This window comes from Pezoporus wallicus, unplaced genomic scaffold (assembly GCF_028554395.1).
Source record: "Pezoporus wallicus isolate ANWC-B61680 ecotype Strahan unplaced genomic scaffold, APGP_CSIRO_Pwel_v1 contig_747, whole genome shotgun sequence".
Classification (NCBI taxonomy): domain Eukaryota; kingdom Metazoa; phylum Chordata; class Aves; order Psittaciformes; family Psittacidae; genus Pezoporus; species Pezoporus wallicus.
The window spans coordinates 3,188,641-3,203,280 of record NW_026638457.1 but is presented as its reverse complement, the minus strand read 5'-3'; the positions used below and the strand labels follow the sequence as shown (position 1 = coordinate 3,203,280).

The window sequence follows — 14,640 nt, the reverse complement described above, 5'->3', positions numbered from 1 at the left end:
CAACTGTAAGGAATTATGAGAGTGTTCTCTGAATTGGGGGAAAAAAAAAAAATAAAAAAGGGTAAAGAAAAATCTGTGAAATAGTCTGTGGCAAATAAGCATCAGTTTTCTTATTGCTCCATCTAAAAAAGTCAGGGAGGTGGTGGTAATGGAAGCGTGAGTACATAGCAGCCCAGGAAGAACCTTGTTGTTAAGGGTAACAACATTTTAAATGTTTTAAACTTCATAGAGATTTCTATATTTCACACTGTATAGCATTAAGTTATTTTTAAAGTGTAAGGGAAAGAAACCCTCTCTATTAGATGCTGTTGATATGGTTGAAATGTGAGCAAATTGAACTTATCCTTCTGTCTTCATAAAATTTTAACTTCTAATATTATTAGGAAATGCCACAGCTGTTGGCAATTTTTCTTTTTCAATTTTCCTATGAGCTGCATTATTTCAAAATAATTTTTTTGTGTAATTCACAAATGGCATTAGAAAGCTCTAAGAGGAGACTGTGTTCTGATCTCGTTTCATTGCTGTAATCTGGAATATTTCTCTTGACATCAGATACTTTTGATTTTACAATAAATAGTGTCTCTGTAATCACAGTCTCGCCTTTGTGTCTATTTAGATGCCAAAATTTGTGTACATTTTTGCTTTAGAAATAGTTGCTTTTATGGAAAAATCTTTTTGAAACACTTTTTTATCTATTTCCTCAAATCAAATCACCAGAGGGTATAATCATTTTGTCTATAATCTTTTGTCATATTATACCTAGGCTGAGGAACACAACAATTCTCCCTGTGAGGGAGGAGATTACCTAAGCTATTTCAGTTTTTTAACTCAGAGCAGTGATAGCCTTGGAGCTATGATGCTGTCCTGTCATTTCTATCAAACTGCTTTTGGGTATTTAGATGCAGAGGTCTTTGGGTTTAATTTATACACTGAACCAAAGAATATTTCTCAATGTTGTATTTTTAATACAACTGTAAGTGGTTGAATAATTCAGAAATCTGTAATAAAGGTATGACTGCTGCAGTCACTTGTGTAGCATAGCTCGTCAAGAGAATAGTTTGATAATGTTGGTGGCAATGTATCTATAGTCTTAAAAGGATTTTTGTTGAAATTACTTCAGGCATGTTTGCTCTTAGCTGTCATATGTGAAGTTAAATATTTTCCCTAAAACCTCCTGGTTTTGAGTCGATCTCTTTCCTTTCTTCAAGAGACCAGATAGAAGGACAGATAATTTAAAAAAAAAAAAAAAAAAAGGTGTGTTTTATTCTGTGATTAATTTATTTTTTCCAATTGACTTTTGTTTTGTTTTAAGGAGTGCATATGTTACCATAGTTAGGAGGATTTCTCTACAACTAGATTTCACTACAATTTGTTTTTTCAGTAGACCATTCATTTCAGTTATTTCTGTGTTATTTCATAATTTCCCCCTGTATTCAGCACTGGTGAGGCCGCATCCCGAATACTGTGTTCAGTTCTGTGCCCCTCACTACAAGAGGGATATTGAGGTGCTGGAGCAGGTTGAGAGAAGGGCAATGAAGCTGGTGAAAGATCTACAGCAAAAGTCTTACAAGGAATGGCTGAGGAAACTGGGATTGTTTAGCCTGGAGAAGAGAAGGCTTGGGGGGACCTTATCACTCTCTACAACTTCCTGAAAGGAGGATGAAGTGAGGAGGTGGCTGGTCTCTTCTTCCAAGTAGCATGTGGTAGGACAAGATGAAACAGCCTCAAGCTGCTCCAAGATTGGATATGAAGAAAAATTTCTGCACCAAAAGGGTGATCAAGCATTGAAACAGTCTTCTCAGGGAAGTGGTAGAATTAACCGTCTCTGGAAGTGTTCAAAAAATGTGTAGATGAAGCCTCTAGTGACATGGTTTAGTGGTGAACTGGTGAACTTGGCAGTCCTCAGGTAATGGTTGGACTTGATGATTTTAAAAGTCTTTTCCAACCTAGTTGATTCTACAATTCTGTATAACACTAACGTAACTCAGGAGTATGAAAATTTCCCTGTTTTTTGTTGGCTGCCACTTTTAAATACCTATTGCGTTAACCAGTTACTGTGATGATAATTTTAAGTATCAAGACTCCATCGTTTTCTAAAAGATGATGTTTAATTCAAAATAAAAGCATATTCAGGGAAGTCTAATGGGCTGTGATTCTATTTTCCATAAAATATCAGAGTACAGTTTTACCCTTATGCTTCATTATCTGTCATTTCTAAGGAATTCTTCTGGCTTTTTAATCTAATTGAGGGACTGGAGCATCTTTCGTGTGAAGAAAGGCTGAGAGCACTGAAGAAGAAGAGCCTCGGGGGACTTTTACAAGTGTATACACTTACAAGCATATATATGATGTGGGAATGATTAACAAAGAGGGAGCCAGGCTCTCCTCAGTGATGCCCAGTGACAGCACCAGAGGCAATGGGCACAAATTAAAACACATGAAATTTCATCTGAACACAGGGAAGTAATTTTTTACTGTGAGGTAGTCAAAGACTGGTACACCCTGCCTAGAGATGCTGTGGAATCTCCATCCTTGGATATATTTAAAACCCAGCTACACAGTCGCAGGCCACCTGATGAGATATGCGGACTTGGACTGGATGATTTCCAACCTAAATTATTGTGATCTGTGCTTGCCACTAATAGTGACATAGCCATACCATGTAGAATTGCTTTTAGTTCTAGTTTAGTCACTGGTAGCTTATACAGCTTCAAAACCAGCTGCTGGTTCTTTGGCGCCTTTTGTTACTTGCATCTGTCTAATGTGTTTTACTCTAAGCTTACTTATAGCATGTAACTCTTCAGGTACTACACTTTGGATGAGACATAATTTGTGCTTACTTGAAGAAATTGTACTGCTGATTATGGCCCAAAGCTCTATTTGATGTGCTTGTGTAATTTTCATATCTTCGTGTATGCTACTTTTTCCTACAAAAATTGTCCCCCTAACTCCAATGAAATCTTACTGATATAGCTTGGTGCTAAATGGAGCAGATCCAAACATCATCCTGTTTTCCTGACTGCTACTGCTGAACCCAGGACATTATGTTATAAGCCTTTGTTTAAAATGTCTGTGTGCACTTTGAAAGACCTTTCAGTCTTTGTTGTAGGTGGGAAATTTTATTCCCAGATAGTACTCCCAAAAAGATATAAAAATAATTTTATTTTTATGGTATTTATATAGTTATATTTTATTTATTATTTTTCATAAATCTCATGAGCTGCCACCTCCATGAAAGTAGTGAAATACGAAAAGTATCACCAGGAAAAGGAGGCTGTGGAAGTCCCCAGGAATAACATTTATGTTTATTTCTGAGTGTTCCTTCAGTAACAAAATAGGATTTATACTGGCACAAAGTGCTTTAAATGTATATGTATGTATAATTAGAAAGCAGGGGAGCTGCTAAATGTTCATGATCTGGAGGGATAGTAGGAATGTATTTATTAAAATGTGTATGTGTATATATATATATTTCTCTGTATATTATACACAGATACATGATTTAACCAGCAACATTCCAAAGTACATCAAAGGGGAGGGATGGCCTAGAGACTGTTTATGTCAGGACAAGGGATATCTGAACTTAATTTCCTGAATTTCATGGATTTCCTGTAAAATAGTGTAGATTATTCATCCTGTTACCAGTTGTTATCTTTTTAACTGAAAGGTGCATCTGAACAACTGAGTGCAGAATGGGATTTGCTGCACTTTTTTGTACTTTAATTAAAATATATCTACATTAAAATTAAGCCAATGAATATGAAAGTTTAAACTTGGTTTATAAGTGCAATAGATTATGATAAATTAGTTTTAATCCTATTATTTGGTTATAGTGCAACAGAAGAAGTCATCATTTTAGAATATTAATTTTGGGTGGTATTATGCTGTGGAAATTAGTACAGATGACTAACATTTCTAGTATGACATGAAAACTACAAAAATGAATATGGACAAGACAAAATCTCTTCTGGAATGAGGAATATAAAGAGAATGTTCTGTAGATAAATCAATAAAATATGATCATACTACAGGAGATAACATTTTCTGAATAAATTGCTAAGAATTAAAGATGATTAAATTTTTTTCCAGTGTTGTTCTGGATAGATTAGAGGAGATATATTTTGCTGTGTCTGTGCACGCCAATCGTGGGTTCAGAAGCTGCTACTAAAATGCTGACATGGTACCCTGAGCACATTGGGCCACCAAGTGAAAATTTGTGATGCTGGGATTAATTGCATCTGACAAGCTGTTTATGTCAACCTGTGTTAATGCATGAAGTAGTACAGAGTGAAAGAAGATCTCGGTTTTTAATGGTACTTTTCATTAGCACCCTCTTGTGCTGTGTGAGGGAGTGTGCTTTAGACCATAGATAGGTCACAGCAGGTTTCACAGGTATGCTTTGGGAAAAGAAAAAAAAAAAAAAAGGTGATTGTTTTTTGTATAATATTTATTAAACTCTGTAGAATTACAAGGTCTGGCAAATGAATTGCATGACTGAAACTCTCAAGTGCTGATTGCCTGTGCTGTGTTGCGTGCTGTTAAAGCAGTTGTTTCTGAGCTGTAGCTTGCCTGGAGACTCAATTGTATGGTCTCTCTCATTCATGACTATTAATTTAATGACTAACAGTTTTGTCCTATTTTTAATTGCTTTTAGAGCACCAACACACAAATATATTTTTAATGAAATGGCTAATTTAGAGTATCTTCATTAAATTTAACCTCATTTACTCATAAATGCATTAGTTTTAATAGTAAACTCCTTGGGAAAGAATTGGAAAACTGAGTGAAGTAAAAATAAAGATTTTATACATTTATATCAGAGCTGCCTTGAGTATCATCTAGCTTGTGGAAAGAGTTGTTTCTTAGTGGTCTTTCACACTGATTCATGCGTATGTAAAAATGGCACCATTTGAGGCATGAAATTGTGTTTGCTTAGAATAGCACTCAGATTCTATTCTGCTTAAACTTCCCATGCTTTGTGTAGAATTTTACACTGTTAAGTCAGCTGTGGAATAGAAAGCTGATGAATGTTGCATCTCTTTCACCTTCAGTAAAAAACAGGATTCTGCCATCCAGTGGCTACCAGACCTTTAAGCAAGAAGGGATTTCACTGGTTTATCTGAAAAAGTTTTGGTCTGTGGAAGTCTTTACTGATGTTAATACACCCACAGGGCTTACAAACTAGGTAGTTTGTGCAAATGATAAATTAGAAAAACAAATCTTCTAATATGTTTGTCAAATTGTGGACTCCTGTGCTTATTGTTCCAAATTTGTCTGCTATCCATTTTTTTCCTTACTAATTTTTAAGGATAGCACTACACTGGTTTTGGATTGTGCATTTGTACTTATTGTTTGGAATAAAATAGAATTGTGGGGAAGGGTAACTTGTCACACTTTTTCAGCCAAATGAGGAGTTGAAGAAGCCTTAAGGTACTGTTTTTCTCTGGAATTACTTGTATCTTTTCTAATCCTTAGTATGTTCTGGCAGAGTCACCTTTCAAAGAATATAATGCATTGTTTGTGTATTGCGATTGTGAATGTTGTGTATTGATTGCTCAGTGCTTGCATTTTTCTTTTGAGTTACTTGAAAAGAGTGTGTTGAATGAAAGTCTAGATTCTGGTCAGAATGCCATTAAAAAAAAAACAAACAAACAACAAAAAAACACAAAGAAAAAAGCAAACCCCAGAAACCAAAAAAAGAGGCCAACAACAAAAAAAAAAACAAAAAAACACAAAGAAAAAAGCAAACCCCAGAAACCAAAAAAAGAGGCCAACAACAAAAAAAAAAACACCAAAAAAAAGAAAGCCACACAAAAAAAAAAAAACAAACAAAAATGACCAAAAAAAGAAAAAACCCTTCTAATTCTTAACCAGGCTTCTATGGTTTGTATTTTTATTAATTTTTATTCCACTCTTAATATTCCTGTTTATGTAGGCTTAGTATCTTTCCAGAAAACAAGCTTCCTCTGATAAGCTGTTATACAGCTGATGTTCTGGAATGTCTATTTATTTATTGCCACTTACCAAGTCAATCTATGGCATTACTACTTTCCAGCAGGAAGAGAGTAGGATATAATTTTTATTTATCTAAACATTTATTTATTTTTGTAAAAAATTGCATGTCCAGGGGCTATAGTATGCAATTTCTTCCAAACAGGGAGGTAAAACGATGTCTTACACTACCCACTTTAAAAGAAGCTGGAATAATATATTCCTAGAGGCAGTAGTTTAAGAACTACCCCTCAGGAAGCTCTCGGGAGAACTGGCTACACAGGATTAGGAGAAGGCTGAGGTTCTGAATGACTTCTTTGCCTCGGTCTTCACTGGTAAAGTCTCTGACCAAACCACCCAAGTCTTGGAAGGCAGATGCAGGGACTGTGAGAATGAAGACCTTGCTCCCATGGTAGGAGAGGAACTGGTTTGAGACCATCTTAAAAATCTGAATGTGCACAAGTCCATGGGTCCTGATGAGATCCATCCATGGGTCCTGAAGGAGCTGGTAAATGAAGTTATGAAGCCACTGGCCATCATGTTTGAGAAATCATGGCAGTCAGGTGAAGTTCCTGACAACTGGAAAAAGGGAAATATAATCCCCATTTTCAAGAAGGGGAAAATGGATGACCCGGGGAATTACAGACCAGTCAGTCTCACCTCTGTGTCTCGCAAAATCTTGGAGCAGATTCTCCTGGAAGGCATGCTAAGGCACATGAAAATCAACAAGGTGCTTGGTGACAGCCAGCATGGCTTCACTAAGGGGAAGTCCTGCCTGACCAATTTGGTGGCCTTCTATGATGGGGCTACAGAACTGATGGACAGGGGTAGAGCAGTTGATGTCATCTACCTGGACTTGTGCAAAGCTTTCAACACTGTCCCACACGACATCCTTGTCTCTAAATTGGAGAGACATCAATTTGATGGATGGACCACTCGGTGGATAAAGAACTGGCTGGATGGCTGCACGCAAAGAGTTGTGGTCAATGGCTCAATGTCCAGCTGGAGACCAGTAACGAGTGGTGTCCCTCAGGGATCGGTGTTGGGACCGGTCTTGTTTAACATCTTTGTCGGTGACATGGACAGTGGGATTGAGTGTGCTCTCAGCAAGTTTGCCGATGACACCAAGCTGTGTGGTTCGGTTGATATGCTGGAGGGGAGGAATGCCATCCGGAGGGACCTTGATGTGCTTGTGAGGTGAGCTGATGCCAACCTCATGAAGTTAATCCATGCCAAGTGCAAGGTCCTACACCTGGGTCAGAGCAATCCCAGGCACAGCTACAGGTTGGGCAGAGAAGAGATTCAGAGCAGCCCTGCAGAGAAGGACTTGGGGTGCTGGTCGATGAGAAACTGAACATGAGCCAGCTGCAGTGTGCGCTTGCAGCCCAGAAAGCCAACCGTATCCTGGGCTGCATCAAAAGGAGCGTGACCAGCAGGTCGAAGGAGGTGATCCTGCCCCTCTACTCTGCTCTTGTGAGACCTCACCTGGAGTATTGTGTGCAGAGAAGGCTGCATGGAGACCTCATAGCAGCCTTCCAGTATCTGAAGGTGGCCTATAGGGATGCTGGAGAGGAACTCTTCCTTAGAGGCTGTAGTGATAGGACAAGGGGTAGCAGGTTAAAACTTAAACGGGGAAGTTTAGGTTGGATATAAGAAGGAAATTCTTTCCTGTTAGGGTGGTGAGGCACTGGAATAGGTTGCCCAGGGAGGTTGTGAATGCTCCATCCCTGGCACTGTTCAAGGCCAGGCTGGATGAGGCCTTGGGTGATATGATTTAGCGTAAGGTGTCCCTGCCCACAGCAGGGGGGTTGGAACTAGATAATCTTAAGGTCCTTTCCAACCCTAACGATTCTGTGATTCTATAAGAAAACACTTAAAGATTTCTTTAAGGGTATTAACAATCACACAACTGTAAAGAGACCTGTATACATAAAGCCATGCATGCTCACCTATGTGACTGTGAAAAATTCTTGTCGTTATTTTTTGAAGGTACTTAACACCACACTTCATTTAGATGGCTTATGTTTCTGCTTTTGTTTAAAAACTGCTTAACTAGCATATGAATTGTGCAGTGTAGTGTTTTGTTAGTTCAGTTCTGTAATCATTAGTTGTATTTGTGAGTTTCTTTCTATAGATCCTTTATTATAAATACTTTTAACAGTGTTTGTAGGTATGAACTTCACAATGTTTATAATAGCCTCTAAAACCAGTTGAATGGAATGTGAGGAAAAGGAAAATTACAACCATTTTCAAAGTTCTGTCAAGAAATCTCAAAATGAAGTAATAGGCAAATTGGAATCCTAAAATGACTAAGGAGGCCATAAAAATAACTGAGTGAACCCTGATAGCACTAATGTAGTCAGCAGGTCTCCAAGAAACCCATTAACACTTTTATAAGAGTGTCATTCATGAAGCTGAAATGAATTTTGAAGATAACACACTAAGTAAACATTATGTATACAAAACTTAGTGGAAAAAAATGAAAAAAAATAGAAAAAGAACTTCTTCCCTGCAGTCTTGCAAGCAGAATAAACTGTGAAAGAACATTAACATTGAAACTGTTGTAATCCTGAAATTCAGACACTTAAAAAACTTGAAGAAACTTGATGAAAAGTACTTGAAGTACTTAGAGTAGATATATTTTTTTTTCACTGAAGAAACTTAACTGTATAGAATAGGTATTTGAATATATTTGAGATATATTCAGTCCCATAAATACAGATGAAATTCATGATTTGAATTGAACTTGGTTTTTCAGTGTTGCACAAGACGTTTTCAACTGGAAGGCTTTGCTAAGGGAAAGGTACTGCTAAATTGAAAAGCACGTTTTCCAAGAAGAAAGACTGTGTTGCTTGCATAGCATTTCCATTGACTTTTATGTCAATGAGTTCTGGGTTTTAATAGTTAAAGTTCCCTAGTATAAAATTAGAGTTGACCAATCATTAGGTACATCATGCCTCTACATTTAAGAGTAGTGTCTTCATATATTTTGAAAATCATGTATTTACCTTAATTTGTAATTTGCATCTCAGCCTTTCACATGAGGCTACGACAAAGGAGCTGCAGCAAAAGGATAGACCTAATGCTGTTTGTCACATAGTTAGAATAGTTGATTTCAGTAGCCAATAAAGCCCTCATTCTTAAGCTTGCATTACTTGAGATAGTCATGAATTGGGTACTGCTCAAATAATTTGGTTAGTATGGAAAAGAATTGGAAATAATATTATTAGCATTGGAGAGGCTATTACCATAGCAAATGACTGCAAATTACCTAAAGTGCCCAGAGTAATGGAAAGGGAGATCTTCAGAAGGTGCTTTCAGGACTGTTCTTTACAGTGAATTTGTACTTTCATGGTTTCCTACAATTAAAATAAAAATTATAATCATCACAATATCACTAAAGTACTTTCCATGATAACTAGTCGAAGCAGTGCAGGTCATTAAATCTGTAGAAAGGAAAGAATTTGTGTTCTGCAGTCTCTATTAAGTGTTTGTGAAAAGTAATTGAGCAAAAGTAAGTTTATTAGAAAATTAATTCTATATCTTAAACCTTTGTTCTTCAGTTGAAAAAGTCTTAGACTCTCCAGATGCTGAAATTGTAACTGTCTACAGAAATTCTTTCTAGGTGAAAATCTCATTTTTCATAAGTACAGAGAGGAGCTAAGTATTTTTATAATAGATTATTTGTGTTTTAAAGCATAAACAAGCATTAAACTATAATAAATATTAATTTCCTCTGTTAACTGTATAATTTATTTTTTTTAAACATTCTCAAGGATTATTTGGGACTACAGATACAAGCTTTATATTCCTTTTAGAGGCTGCAGTTTACTGTAAGTATTGCTGGGGGAAGTTCCACATGAACAATTGCAGGATGAAGATTTTTTCACAAGCAGAGGAGGTTGTTACTGAATTTGTGTGCGTTTGCATATTTAAACTTCATTGTGCAAAATTAATCATAAATACCTTTTTTAATTGTCTGTTTCTTCACCAGGTTCCTGCTATTTCTTCCATTAGAGTAGTTGTAGTTTGTCATCTTAGATTTAAAGATGTATATTCTTCTGAACTGATCATTGCTGATTTATTGACATTTAATTATTAACAGGTAGTTGTTTTACTGTATATTAGTTTTGATCACACTCTTGATTAAAAACAAGTGCTGAAATAGAATGTGGCTAAAGATTTTGATTAATTTTAACAGATGTTATCCTGCTATATTTTGTTTTCCTTACAGATTCAATATTTGAGGGTTTGGTGGGAGTGGAAGCCTCAGAGTAAGAACTTTGGAATATTAAATATTTCAACAGGCATTCTTAGTTTTTTTACAGCATACTCTTTTTCTTATGATTGCTGTATGTATAGAGTCATACACATAGACATATATGTGAAATAAAAAAATGTGTGCTGTTTGTTTTAACAGATTGGACAACTTGCTTTTAAAGGCATGAAAAGACTAAACCGAATCCAATCTATAGTTTTTGAGACTGCCTACAACACGAATGAGAACATGCTAATCTGTGCCCCCACTGGAGCTGGGAAGACTAACATTGCCATGCTGACAATCCTTCATGAAATTCGCCAGCATGTTCAGCATGGCGTTATCAAAAAGGATGAGTTTAAGGTACGAGTTTAATGAACCAAATAACAGCTTTTTAACTTGTAAGGTAAAACCCATTTTATGTTATACATGAAATATTAAATCAGGAGCTTTTAAAGGGTATTGCACTTTTCCAAGTTAAAAAGGTTGGTTTTGATTTACTTCATTATTGCTAAAGCTATTCTTATTTGTGTTCTAAAAATCTTATTATGTGAGTAAAAGGCTATGAAAATGCATTTAGCTTTGATGCAGAACCAATTTTCGAAGTGATGAGGCTATATAAACAAAGTCCATTGTCCTTTAAACATCTGCACACTTACCCAAGAAAGATAACTGCTTTTCATATCTCACTATTAAGATTTTTCACTGTAAGCGCCTGGCATCGTATTTCACCATAAATTGTGATTTGTAATGGTTGCCATGAAACAAACAACATTGTGAGGTTTGCTCATTTATCAAGCAAGTGTCCTTTTGGTGCAGATTGTGTATGTTGCTCCTATGAAGGCTTTGGCAGCAGAAATGACAAATTACTTCAGCAAGCGACTGGAACCACTAGGCATTACTGTGAAAGAGTTGACTGGTGATATGCAGCTGTCAAAAGGTGAAATTCTGCGAACACAGGTATGCTTAATATTTTCAAATACTGTTCTGTGTGTGTATATTCATACCTCTCCATAGGCTCACTTGTCTTTTCTTCAAACTCCTTGTTGAAGTACTGGTGAAGCAGCTGAAATCTCCTTACTGAGTCTGTAGTTATTCTGGTTATGTTCCAAAATGTGACTTTCCATTTAAAATGACTAAAGCACCAATACATTTGAAATATCTTAAGCAATGGGCTCATCAAACTTTTTGGTTTCTCCCATTTGGACTTATGGTATCCCACTTCAAGGTATAACCTTCCTATAAAATCTCACCTGATTTCTAGCTTGTGAACCTTAGTGGGTTGTGCTTTATAAACCAAGTATGTATGTATGTGCAAGAACCTAACATTCATAATTTCAGATTTGGCATTCTATGATAATAACCATCTTAAAAAAGTTAAGGTCTGGTCTGCAAATGGTAAATTCTAAATAAATTTGAAATTCTGTAACATTGTTGCAAATATGTCAAATAATGCTTACTACCTTAAAAAAGAAAAAAAATAAAAGCTGTAGGTTCCTGTTAATGGATGATCTTACTTATGCTTTATAAGGACAAATAGGAAAGTATAAGACCTTGCTAGGCTCAACATTTGAAAGTTCATAGAAATAAATAAAATTTGCTTTTCTAACCTCATAAACAGTATTGCACAGATGGAGATTTTTGTTTTTTAGCAAAAACTTCCTGTCACATTTAATTCAGACAAATGCTGTTTCTGTCAGTGAAATATCATTTTTCCAGAATATTGAGATACTTTTATATCTGTTGTTATGTAGAGATTCTTCTAATTACCCTTCCTCCTCCTGCTTCGTCCAAGAGACATGCTAACACTTGGTTGCATTATTGATCTGAGCATTTATAAACGTAACTTGTAATAATTATTGATTCAGAAGAGTTACATTTTTTCAGTTTTAGCTTTTGGTATATTTTATATTTTTATAAGACTAGAGAAAACTAGACAAGAAAAGATGTCTATATGCAATTAATAATAAAGAGGACCACTGCAGTAATCTAGGATGATGATGTCCTGGACAGCAGTCTTATTTTGTTAGAAGACGTGTGCACACATATTGATGCATACAGTCACCATGCTATGGTAAGCAATAAATAACAAACCAGTACCAATGAGTAACAACAACATCACTGCCAAAACGGAAGTGAGAGCCAAAAAGCATGCTCTGAATCTAACTACAAAGTTATATGAACAGAATGAACTTAGAATGGAAAAATGCTATTTTCATTTGCTCTCCTAGCTTGCAATGTAATCCATAAAATCACACCTCATCACTAAAACTGCTTACATCCAGTAAAGAAGAAGGGAAATAAAATTAAAAAAATAAAAAAAACAAAACAAAACAACATTTCAGGCATTATCAAGAAATGTGCATGGAAAATAGTTTGCAAAGTTGACATTTTATTGCCATATTAGTGGGAAATTATTAATATATACAAAATGTTAATTTAGAGTAACATATTAATTTAAGTGTAGAAAAACTGTCTGCTTCATCGTGCTCTCCTATTTGAGTCCAAAATACCACTAGTAGCAGAATTTCTCATCTTCTTTTGAGGAAGTGGCTAAAGTAGATTTATGTAGCATAGAATCAAGAAGGAAATGGCAAAGGGACGACGTAGGTAAAAATAAATATTTTTCATAGCATTGAAATTTATTGGGTTTTTATCTGCAACTTCCTCATCTTTAAAGGATTTCTACAGTTGTGTATGTACCTCATAGGATAGAAACACTCGTGAAATGTGGTGTATTTGTTGTTCCTAAATTGGGGTGGGGGCATGGAGGTGGAAGAAAAATGATTTCCAGAAAAGGAAAAATTTGGAAACCATTATGTTATTTGTGACCCAAAATTTAGTTCCTAGATTTTCAAAGGAACTACAATTAAAGCATTGATAATAGCTTTGCTTCTTTGCTCTTCAAAACATCTGAAAGGCTAAAAACAAATTATATATCAAGGCAAAAAATTCTTGGACTGTCAAATACTCATTTTTGTTTCCTTTTGGTTATTGCAGCTAGTCAGTCTTCCTTCCTTTAGGATTAATGAGAATTTTAGGTGGTGCGGAAGAGAGGGAACACAAATCCAAGAGTAATTGCTGCTGCTGTTCTTACAGACTCTGAAGCCCAGCAGTGGGCTTTGTTTTATTGCTGCTTATCAAAGTGCACAGAAAATATGTACCTTTATTATAAACTGAGGAAAGGACACGTGCTGGATTTTGCCTATTGTTCTTTGCACGTACTATTTCCTATGAAGACTCGTAAGCTTTTTTTCATCAACTGTGCAATTAAACCACCTCATCCAAGCTGGGTTCTTTCATGGCTTTTTACCCTATATTAAATTGATTCTTGCTTCAAAGCTTTATTTTGCTTTCAGCCTTTCTAACATGTACATTTCTCAAACATGAATATTCTGATAGGTGTTGCTGCTTTAATTGTAGTTTCAGAGTTGCTTTGCCAATCATTACCCTGCTTTCTAGCCTTTACTAGTGTCACAGATGAAGTGGCTCTGTTTAAGTGTAAAGCAGTTTTCCCTATAAGGATTAACATTATAGAAGATGGCTACATGTACACAATTTCAATATATAGAGATTGTATGTATAGCATGGAGGATAAAAGGCAGTAGTAGGATCATCAACTGAAGTAGATGCAGGCATTTCAGGTTGGATTATTGTTTCAAAAGATCTTAGCTGATTCTTCTAGGAAACAGAAGGCCAGATATAAATCTTCCGTGACAGTAGTCTTTTGCCTCTTTTCTGAGCAGTTACATTTTCAGCACCTTCATTTTCATCCTCAGGTGAATCAAGTCAGTCATAATGAAAGATGTAAAAATGAGGTGATTGTCAAATATTAGAAGTAGCACTTCCGTGACAGTCCTGACAATTTTCTCCTTCATTTCTATCCTGCATGCTTTATCCTTTATACTTGGACTGTGTGTATTTAAGTATGTGTATTTTGTAAGTTATTATGTGCACCTGTTATGCTTGTTCTATGGAGGAAAAATTGCTTTATCTGACAAATTGCTAATTCACACTTCTGAGGAAGCCACTGTTAATGTACAGTGGAGCCTGCTTGTTGTTACTTTTGCTAAAAATATTTTTCTGTGCTTTCCATGCTGTTATAGAATCATAGAATCATAAAATAGTTAGGGTTGGAAAGGACCTTTACGATCATCTAGTTCCAGCCCCCCTGCCATGGGCAGGGACACCGCACAGTAAACCATGTCACTCAAGGCTCTGTCCGCCCTGGCCTTGAACACCGCTGTGGATGGAGCATTCACAGCTTCCCTGGGCAACCCATTCCAGTGCCTCACCACCCTCACAGTAAAGAACTTCTTCCTTATATCCAATCTAAGCTTCACCTGTTTAAGTTTTAACCTGTTACCCACTGTCCTATCACTACAGTCCCT

General features: G+C 36.1%; 1 protein-coding gene across 3 annotated transcripts in view; it reads left to right on the top strand.

Moving 5' to 3' along the window:
* ASCC3 (activating signal cointegrator 1 complex subunit 3) overlaps positions 1 to 14,640 on the top strand; it is a 270,855-nt gene that overhangs the window by 57,550 nt on the left and 198,665 nt on the right. For all 3 annotated transcript variants that reach the window (XM_057410860.1, XM_057410859.1, XM_057410861.1), the window contains exons 9-10: positions 10,412 to 10,612; positions 11,069 to 11,209. In XM_057410860.1, the coding sequence (XP_057266843.1) occupies positions 10,412 to 10,612; positions 11,069 to 11,209 (342 nt within the window). The remainder of the gene's footprint in view (positions 1 to 10,411; positions 10,613 to 11,068; positions 11,210 to 14,640) is intronic.